The sequence below is a fragment of the Sinocyclocheilus grahami genome, unplaced genomic scaffold (genome assembly GCF_001515645.1).
Source record: "Sinocyclocheilus grahami isolate Dianchi unplaced genomic scaffold, SAMN03320097.WGS_v1.1 scaffold1229.1, whole genome shotgun sequence".
NCBI lineage: Eukaryota > Metazoa > Chordata > Actinopteri > Cypriniformes > Cyprinidae > Sinocyclocheilus > Sinocyclocheilus grahami.
This window is the reverse complement of record NW_015506408.1, coordinates 172,964-184,077: the sequence shown is the minus strand read 5'-3', so window position 1 is coordinate 184,077 and position 11,114 is coordinate 172,964. Positions and strand designations below refer to the sequence as shown.

The 11,114-nt window shown below is 39.2% G+C and overlaps 1 protein-coding gene across 2 annotated transcripts in view; it reads right to left on the bottom strand.

Annotated features, from left to right (window-relative positions):
- Positions 1-5,669: 5,669 nt before the first annotated feature.
- Positions 5,670-11,114, bottom strand: part of LOC107568265 (gastrula zinc finger protein xLCGF3.1-like) — a 15,127-nt gene continuing 9,682 nt past the window's right edge. For both annotated transcript variants that reach the window (XM_016254201.1, XM_016254200.1), the window contains 2 exons: positions 8,058-8,179; positions 5,670-6,724 (listed from right to left, as the gene is read on the bottom strand). In XM_016254201.1, coding sequence (XP_016109687.1) covers positions 5,682-6,724; positions 8,058-8,094 — 1,080 coding nt within the window. In that variant the 5' untranslated portion in view covers positions 8,095-8,179 and the 3' untranslated portion in view covers positions 5,670-5,681. The remainder of the gene's footprint in view (positions 6,725-8,057; positions 8,180-11,114) is intronic.

The window sequence follows — 11,114 nt, the reverse complement described above, 5'->3', positions numbered from 1 at the left end:
CATAGGATCTCAGATCAGTTCTCCTTCTCGAGACTTCCCTTTGCTGACCCTCAGGACTTGAAGACGCTCACCGTAGAAACGCCTCTCTGGGGATAGAAGCTGCCTTTTCCTCTGCGCCCTCTCGCTGTTTCCGCCTGCTCTTTGAGCTGCTTCAGCGACCAACGCAGATGCCAGCTCGTCCCCTGCTGCCATCCGGCGAGCCTAAAAAAAAAAATTCTCTCTCTAAAAGAGCAGCGGCATTGTTGCAAATGGCGCGCCGTCAGTGCACGTCGTGCAGCATTGCACTGCACGATGGTGATGGCCACTTTTGCATTTCCTGCCATGGGTAATCCCCACGCGGAGGTCGCTCTGACCGAGATGGATTGTTCACATTGCGTCAACATAAGTCTCACCACTCTGCGCGCTCGGATCGCTTTCTTTTTAGAGAGTGAATCTGCCCCTCACGCCCTCCTGTTTTCTTCCTCCCAGGGACCTGTGAGGAAAAAACAGCGGGGCAAAGGGACTAAGCGCTCGGCCACGAATGAGCTCACACTGGCCCAGATCCCGCGTGCCTCGCCCCCGCCAAGCAGAGAGTATTCTCCCGTCCTCTTCGAGCACATGGACCAGTGTCCCTCAGCTGATGCGAATGACATGGTCTTGTTCGGTGCCGTCAAGAACGAGCTATTAGATGACAGCATGTCTCTAATAGCATCAGGAGGAGGAGATGTCAGGCCCTATTGCTGACCCTGCCCCTTCATCGTCTGCCGAGCCCAGCAACTCTAAGCTAGGGATGGATGCCGAACTTTTCTGCATCCTCTCTAAGGCAGTTGAGGAGCTGGGATTGGAGTGGTCTACGCTGTAGGAGCCCTCTTGGCCCTATTACTAGTGCTGAGGCTGTACATAGGACCGTTGGAACGATCATCTGACCTCAATGAGTTCAGCCCTCTTGCCTCCAGCAGGGCTCACCCTGCGCATAATTGGTCCCTCTGAGCCTTTATTGCTCAAGGCCAGTTCATATCAGTCGTTCCTCTTTCATGGCACAGCGGGATTGTATTTGTTCCCCATTAGCGTCTAGCGACGCAGTACGAGTGAAGTATCGAAAGGGAATGTACTCGGTTACTTACGTAACCTCGGTTCCCTGAGATTCCTTACTGTGCCATGACGCCGTACGACTCAGTGTCGTCGCTTCAGTCGAAGTTTTTAATCACTGCATGAACCAATGGCCGTGCAGTTACACTGTGTGATTGAAAAAGTCTTCAGTCCTCAGAGAAAAATTTGTTTTTGCCATTAGCGTCTAGCGACGCAGTACTTGTTCCCGTATCTCAGGGAACCGAGGTTACGTAAGTAACTGAGTACGTTTTTAAAGCACTGCGCATTATAACCAATCCCATACGATTCTGTTAAGCTTATGAATGCAAGGACCAATCAGAGGCGTTCAGAAGAGTCATCGCTGAAACACGCTGTTTCATCACCACACGAGCTGGCTTAATGAATTCTCTGGCTAATTCTCTCATCAGAAACAACAAAGTGAAGATGTAAGAATGTAAGTACGATATTAATTTCACAATGTAAACAGCTTTAAAGATTATTATGGGAGATTTTGAGAGTGCTTGAACTTGCTGGACTGAAGTGAAAATGTTCTTTGATAATGTAAATGTTCTTTGCTCTTTTGTACAATGAAAGTGTTATAGGCTAATTAGTAACTTACTATGTTTTTATTAAATTCAAATTAAATACAAAGTCAGTCGTATTAAACTAATATTTTATGGCATGACACCCATATCTGGTACTTAAGAAAATAGATGGATTTTTATGTAAAGTTATTAGATTACACTATTAAGCTACTTAACTAGAGAACTAACATAATCTATAAAGGTGCAAAATGCATTTACTTGCACATATTTGAGAATCGAGATATTTCATGATATATTTTGGGAATATTTTGAATAAAAATAAATAAATAAATAAAACCCCTCCTGAAAAAAACAATAGACACCATTAGAAAATGTGTAATGGTTTTACTGGTTATAATGGGACTTGTATGTGTTTTACTGGAAACTGTGATGGACCCTGTTGGTCTCTACTGGTAATTCCTGCCTTCTATTGGTGGCTTGTTAAAATCAATAAATCCTAATGGAATATTTCCCAAAACACACTACAGAAAACCATTTTAATGGTTTTATTGGTTAAAAGTTGATGGTTTGTAATGTTATTTGATGTGGAAACCGCATCATTTTTTTCAGTAGGGACATAAGCCTATATCAGTTTGTGGCTGCTGACCTCTGACACTTCAATACAAAATTATTTGTCAAATAAACGAAACATGATGAAACATTCATTTTAGTTGAAATTGTTATAATTACTTCTAGAGATTGCAGCGATACATGGTGAAAAATGACTGAATAAATAATAGGCTACTTAAAGTAGGTTAAGATGAGTTTTAAAATTGTTGAACCACTTAGCTGGTACTGGCCCGAGTCTGGGTACTGAAACTGGGCCAACACCAACAGCATTGGGCCACAATCACACCAACGAGAAATGAAACACTTAGCCAGTACTGGCCTGAGTCTGGGTACTGAAACTAGGCCAACACCACCAGCATTGGCCCACAATCACACCGACGAGAAATGAAACACTTAGCCAGTATTGGCCCGAGTCTGGGTACTGAAACTAGGCCAACACCACCAGCATTGGGCCACAATCACACCGACGAGAAATGAAACACTTAACCAGTACTGGCCCGAGTCTGGGTACTGAAAGTCTGCCGGTGTTGTTGGCTCAGTTTCAGTACCCAGACTCGGGCCAGTACTGGCTAAGAGTACCATTTTGGTTGCTGTGATATAAATATATATATATATATATACACTTACACATACAGAATTACAACTTCTAAAATGTGTATTAAAGACTCCTTCCAGTTTTGATATAAAACCAGAGCTTTGAATAATTTGTTTTCCCACAAAATTACATTGTTACCTTAAAATCCTTAAGATGGCATCTACTTCCAACTAAAATAAAATACATATTTTACAGTGTCCTTGTTAAGTCTACATGTACTTATGCATGTCCACTAAATATGTCACCTTTACAAAGATTAAGGGTTTGGCCCATACACCATTTCTTTTCATGGCATCCCCACCTACTACCCCATAAAAAAGACACAATGAAACTATGAGTGTTATTAGAATTGATTTGAAAAAAAAAAAAAACTCCAGGAGCTTCCTTAAATAAGCGTACCCTAAAAGAGGGACAGATTGACAGAAAGAGAGACAAAAAGGGGAAGAGACAATGACACGTATGGTTATTCAGACAATCTCAGACTGAATGATAACTCTGAATGGTAACTCTGGTAAATGTTAACATTTGGAACATACCTTTGGAAGAATTTGTTCGGGCCCGCTCTTTTCTTCCCCATCTCTGTCCAAAGTGAGCAGCAGCCATCTTTGATGAACTTTTCAATCTCTCCATCTGATGCACTGCCAGTACTTGCATTTCTTTGCACTGATTGAAGAAAAAAAAAAAAAAAAGAGATCAGTCGCAATACTATAGACTAGTGGTGTCAAACTCAATTCCTGGAGGGCCACAGCGCTGCACATTTTAGCTCCAACCAGCTCCAGCTCACATCTGCTTGGAAGTTTCTAGTGATCCTGAAGACCTTGATTAGCGGTGTAAGGGAAACAGGTCAATAATTTAGCTCAAAGGGAATCATTTAAGATTTTAAAGGGAACTCCACCATTAATATGTAAGGACATTTGGACATTGTTAACTTGCCCCCAAAATTGACAATCTCCTTGGAATTGTCAATAAGTGTTCTTTTGTTTTAATGTTGAAAGCTGTTCTGTAAAAGAGTTGGTTAGGCTTGCTTCAGACTGGCTAGGGTCTGATTTATGACATCCTGTTGTCTTGGGCCTCTGTGGAATTTGGACTCCTCGTTTCAACCATGTTTTGACCAAATCTTAGATTGTCTGATATCCTACAGCTGGATCAGGTGTGCTTGATTATGGTTGGAGCTAAACTCTAGCACTATGTCAGCAAACTCACAATTATAGCTTCATTATAAATAAACATTACTTTGATATTATATGTGTAGAGCGGTTTATTAAAATATGTATATATAAATATATAAATAATGTTATATGATAGATTATCGAATGTTTACTCACCAGTGTATTAAGTTCTTCTGGTCTTCTGGCAATTAGCAGCACAAAAAGCCCATCAGGTTTTGTCATTAGATGTCAAAGCTAGTGCGCATGTCTTGAAACTCGTATATCAAAAATAATGTTAAAGTTCCCTTAACCACATACTATTTACCACATTGTAAACAGAGACCCACCCCCAGCACTCAACCTAAACTGGTCCGGGTATGCATGCCCATATTTCAGACCAGCACTTATGGTCCGTAATCGAGCCAAATGTGGCTAAATGTGCCGTGTCTCAGTGCAAATTGGGCCAGATCCGCACATCCAAAGCCTAGCTAAATCTGCCAACCATTACTGGGCCAGAGCTGGCTCACTTTCGGGGAGCCGCTGCCAGAACACAGCCGCAATTGGCCCGATTGCGCTGGCTACCTGGGTAATGCTGCGTGTTTCAAAGCACTTCAGTGGACCTTTTAACCCTGGCTTAATATTATTATTTGAAATGTGTTTTGATTTATCTTATTTCTGTATTTTAATAAATGCTGAATTAAACGAATTTCAGGGCTCTGTATAGGTCATCACACAAAAATATCTGCAACACTTTCATTGGAAAGATAGTATTACAGGGTTATAAAAATAACCTGAGAATAACCATTAGGAAGTTATTTTTAGGTTATTTAATAATAACCACCATGCAACGTTCTGAGAACGTTAACCTAACGTACGTAATCTAAAGAACATTCCCCTAACGTTAGTATTTGGTTCCCAAAAAAAAACAACAGCAGAAAAAATCCGTTAGCTGAACGTTCTGTGTTTGCTGGGAAATACGATCTCACTTTCTGGAGGAGATTGAAGCTGTAACTTTAACTTTTAATTTTCCAATAACTGTGTTATTTCACACCAACAAAATGAGTTGAAAGCCCCAAAAAGCAATCATAATAGTTCATGGCTTTTAGATAGAAGTCTAACTAAAAATATAAAATGATTTATTCTTGATGCAAGTAGGCTACAATGAGCAGACAATAATTGTAGACAATACAATTTGTTGATAGAATTATTAAGGAGTTTAATTCTTGGTGAAGCAAATAAAAAAATAAGTGAAAGTTGAAACCAATGAGACAGATCTCAGATAAAGAAAAAAAAAACAATATGTAACAAATTAAAATTAAATCTCAGTTTCTCTTAAAAGTATTACATCCTCTTCTTAGCTAGAGAACAATAATGGCTTAAATGTCAAAAACCTTTACTATTTAAAAAAAAAAATTTAACAATTCAAAAATCCAAAAGAACCATCTGAATCTCACAGATGAAAACTTTAAATGCTTTTTGTCCTGTCCTGTCCTGTCATTTTTTTGGCTGCGTATGACAGATTTATACAGAAGAAATGTTATTGTGTCATGTTTGGTGCAGACGAGGCATCAGACCTGAGAGTGCTGGATCTGTAGATGATCTACTTACTGTGATTGCTTTTTGTATGCTTGAGTAGATTAGATAATTGAGTGAAACTCTCCCTGCATACAGTGCAGTGAAACAGTTTCTCTCCAGTGTGGATCATCTGGTGTCTTTTCAGGTCTCCTGACACATGTAAGGTTTCTCTCCAGTGTGGATCATCTGGTGTCTTTTCAGATGTTCTGACCGACTGAATCTCTTGTCGCAGTGTGAACACATGTAAGGTTTCTCTCCAGTGTGGATCCTCTGGTGTCTTTTCAGATGTTCTGACCGACTGAATCTCTTGTTGCAGTGTGAACACATGTAAGGTTTCTCTCCAGTGTGGATCCTCTCATGTGTTTTCAGGTCTCCTGACCGACTGAATCTCTTGTTGCAGAGTGAACACATGTAAGGTTTCTCTCCAGTGTGGATCCTCTCATGTGTTTTCAGGTCTCCTGACAGACTGAATATCTTGTTGCAGTGTGAACACATGTAAGGTTTCTCTCCAGTGTGGATCATCTGGTGTCTTTTCAGATGTTCTGACTGACTGAATCTCTTGTTGCAGTGTGAACACATGTAAGGTTTCTCTCCAGTGTGGATCCTTTCATGTGTTTTCAGCTGTTCTGACCGAATGAATCTCTTGTTGCAGTGTAAACACATGTAAGGTTTCTCACCAGTGTGGATCATCTGGTGTCGTTTCAAATTTCTAGCTGTAATAAAAGTATTCTCACACTCAAAGCACATGTACTCTCTCACGCCAGTATGTATTTTCTTATGTTCTTTTAGACTTCGCAGTTGTGAAAAACTTTTTCCGCATTGATCACATGTGTAAGGTTTCTCTCCAGTGTGGATCCTTTCATGTGATTTCAGATGTGCTGAGCAACTAAATCTCTTCCCACATTGATCACAAGTGAATGGCTTCTCCCCCGAATGAACTCTCATATGCAACGTAAGGCTTCTTTTTTCTGCAAAACACTTACCGCATTGATCACATGTGAACGGCTTCTCTCCAGTGTGGATCCGCATGTGAACTTTGAGACTTTTATTACATGTCAAACTCTTTCCACACTGACAGCAGATGAAACTGTTCTTGTCTCTTCTTTTCAGTAAACAACTACCTTCAGTCTGTGAGTGAGTTTTCTCTCCAGTTTTGACACAATGATGTTTCTCCTCCATCCGGTCTGAAATGAAAATAAAAAATTAGGGCTGTCAATTTAACGTTTGAATTTAATTAATTAGTTCAATCATGACAACTCTCTGAACATTTTAGCATGGTGATGGATATGACAATGTTAATGCATTTGGTCTTGGTGGAACAGATCTGCTACGCTGCTGCTGCTGTTGGTTTTTGCTGTAGTTGTAGATTATTGCTGCTGCTGCAAGCAAGTACAGGAACTTGCTACTGCCAATGCATATGGCGATACGGTGCCATGAGTATTTAAGACATACTGCTGCTGCACATATAGCATATAAAATAACCCCATTGCAGATCTATACAGGTGGAGCTGGGGAAGGCGGAGGGTTTCAGAGAACGCTGAAAGCGCGCTGCAAGAATCTCAGTGAATGCTAGCCAGCCATATAAATGCAAGGCAGTAAGCTCATTGGCTGCATATGCAGCATGAACCAATCATCTTGTGCCAAGTCGTTTAACTCTCTGAATATCATCAGTTACGTTAACACCCCGTCAGAATGCACCATCTAGAGTTTCATGACTGAACTATATATTTATGGAAACAATTACGTGTTAAAATTATTAATGCAATTAATGTACCTACATACAAGACCTACATACATCATCTTACATTTAATACAGTGTGTTCGGCTTGAAGCAGCGATGTGCAGACAAATCGGTGTTTGACATCAAAGTATTCATACGGAGCATCTGCTCTCTAATCGCTCCTCTGGTAATTTGACTTCAAGCCGAACACACCTGTACAGTTGATTGGTGATGAATATGATGCAGAACTCACTGCGTGACGGAGCCTATAGAATGCAGTTATATGCCCCTAAAATTCATCCGTTTGAATGAATCGAATGAATGACTCAATGGCTGTGTCCAGAATGGCACACTTGTTTACTGCTTACTAGGGGTGGAACGATAAATCAATTTGTGGATCGATTCTGTGATTGTCCGAAAGCATCACGATTCTCTCTGGAATCGATTCTGAGCTTAGTTTTTAACAGCAGATGGCACTGCGTGCTTTAGAAACAGCCATACTCTCCAGTTCCTTACACACACACCACTGGGGCGTGTGTAGAGCCATAACACCTGGAGCCATTTGCGGTTAAGAAACGATCCACAAATCAATTTATCATTCCACCCCTTCTGCTTACTGCCCAGTACACAGTGCATACTGCCTACTATTTTATTAAGAATAGTGTGTGTGAAACAGTATACAATAAGCAGCAAATAATGTTTCAGAGTAGTATGCTACAGTGTTGTTACATGACAAACAGGGAGCATTAATTCAACACAGCTGTTGTGGTTGTTACTGTACAAATAAAGGTGCTAACCGTTTCTTTTACTAAGGCTTCTTCTTGATGGTTTCATGCTGGTCTTCACTTGTAGGCTGATGGGAAAATTCCAGCATTTATTGGTGAATTGCAGTGGAAGGAGCTTCAGTGAAGGAGCAGATCTGCCAAAATCAAAAATCAATCAGTTACTTTTGGGTCATTCCGTATCAAATCATTCAATTTTCAGAAATTTCCCCAGCTCAAATTTTTGATTTTGCTAATATTTTTTTCTGAATAAACATGTATAGTGATGATAGCCCAAATATAAAATGTCAAGTATGAATATTATGTTATGAATATTTAAGTAATCCACTATTTTGTAGAGGGGGGTCAAAATGGCCATTTTCACCTGAGATTCAGAGCCAAATTACAGGGGGTTAAAAATGACTTCAGAAAGATGGCAGGATCACAATGTTATTTTCACCCAGAGATTGGTAGGTCTAAAATATGTTGAGTTTAGCAATCTTTGTTGCATTATGCGCCAATGGTGACCATTCAAAAATGGGGAAAGAGCACTTTTCAAGTTTTTCTCCAAAGTTTGCAGGCCTGTACCTCAAAAAAGTATTAAAGACATCTTAATGCCCTTTTAGATATTGGGTCTTAACATACTTCCCTTTTGACATCTTCATTTTTAAGGCCCTATATGGTTTGGTTTCAGAGATAATGGAGTTTCAATATGACTCCAGGAGTAAATTGTTAAATTGTACACATTTTCAGTGGTCAAAAACCAAATGTGGGTCATTTTCTAAAAATATGATACTTTTTTTTCTCTTAAAGAGGAATGTCTGAAGAACAAATAATGTTGAAACTAGAAATGCATCTTGTTCCCTTCTGTCCAAACGACTGCATTGAACATACCTGTCTGAGTGCCATGAGTATTCTTTTTCCAAAGTTTGTGTGAAGTAATAACAAGAAGTATTAAAGATATTGCAATATGATTTTAGAGTCTAGTTCTTAATAAACCTTTCTTTTGGAATCTTCATTTTCAAGGCCCTACATTGTTCAGTCCCAGAGATATCGGGATGTCAATGAGGCTCCATATTCAGATTGTTGAATAATACCCCTTTTTGGGTGGTCACTTTGTATTAGGGATGTAACGGTATGAAAATTTCTTATCACGATTATAGTGACCAAAATGATCACGGTTATCAGTATTATCACGGTATTGTTCAAATGTGCTGGAAATGTTCAAAAAGTACTGACACACAAATCATGTCACCAAGTTTTACATTTAAAATCAACAAATAAAATTAGTTTTTGTTTGCATAACTAAAACAATAACATTGCCAATGATGTCCGGATTTTAAATGACAACATGACTGACAACAGTTTATCTAATAGCATGTTCATATATCTAATGTAAATATCTAATGTAATAAAACTGTGTTTTATGCTTCAGGGTTCCAGACTCATTCTTCCCACTGGTCGCTCTTTTGCGACTAACTTTCTCAGTTGGTCACACCAGCACATGATTTGGTAGCAATATTTTTATTTTTAGGGATTAATCAATGCATGCTGATGAACTTTTATCATAGTTTATAGTTACATGAAAACGAAAGTGGTTAACATTCAACCCCTTCTTTGTCATCAGTATTATTTGTGATTTAAATTTTGTGAACGGGAGTTTCCCATCATGTTATAAGCTGGGCTTCGGGTGCTTTCACTTTCGAATTCGCGATCTTGGTGTCACGTTTTACAAGAAAAAAATAATTGTCTGATTTGCTTACATACATCTATTCATATTTCACTTTTTAAGACTAAAACAAAAGATGGATTCATTGTTATTCTTAATTAACAGCATAACAGTGCGATTAGTAGACTAATGCTTAAAATGAACGACTATACTAGTCGACCAGAATTTTTTTTAGTCGGGGGTAGGGATGCAGCGATTAACCGGTTTCGCGATTAACCGCGCTTTAAAACGTCACGGTTAATTAATCGTAAAGGTTCCGCTAAACCGAGTGTTTCTTTTACACGGAACGGAACTGGCGCGAAACGAAAATAGTTACACTAGCGGTGCACCAGCTTAAATTGACGTGCTTATCAGAGGCACGGAGGCTACTACATGCATTAGATTCACTGTGACAGAGGGACCAAACAGCGAAGCTTTATTTCCACCTGAGAAATGCTTGTCGATAGTGTGGGACCATTTTGGGTACACCAAGAATGATCAGGGTGTCATTTAAATATTGCTGTAAAAAACTGCTGCTAAAGAGCGAATACATAAGGGATAATGCACGGCTTGCTGTACATTGAACGATTTTAATGCACGACGTGAAGATAAGAACCACCTGACGCGAAGCATTTGCGACTGAAAACTACTGCGTGCGACTGAAAATGTTTTAGGAGCACCAGTGCGACTGACCCGATCATCATCATATTTGTGATCGCTGAGGGGAGCTTCAAAGCTTTCTACGTGTTTTTGCAGCGTTGAGTAATGTATCACAGACATATCTCACGAATCCTTTCATAAGCAAAGTGCAGACGGAGTAAATAAGAGATTCATTGCGCAGTGTAGAGAGCTTCGTGGATTATAAATGTGAGCTCACGATGAGCTGAGTGTCAGCTTTTAATGATTTTTAAGGGAGTTTGTAAATGTGATACTGATTTAATACAATACAATTCAATAAACAAGAAATTAATATTAAGTGACTTGCATTGTCTGACTATAACTCTATTGTCTGATTTTGCTCTATTTCGTCGTCGAAAATAGTTTAAAACAAAGACAGCGGAGCCGCTGCGCATCTCCATTCAAACACAGCGGTGTTTCGTTTATGAATTAACTGTTTTTTTAAAACGAATCTAGTGAGTCAGTGATTCATGATTACCCATTCATAAAGACAGTCACTTGATTAATTCCTGAATGAATCAGCCGTTCAAATGAATCATTCAGTAATAAAAATCAGTGACTTACCGCCACCTGCTGACAGTTTGTTTAATTTTTAAAGTATCTTTTCAGTTATTTAAATCATTTAATATTTCTATATTCAAAATTGTATATTTAAAACATTAATCTCATCATGAATTTATGGATTTAATTGCACTCATGCCACCTCG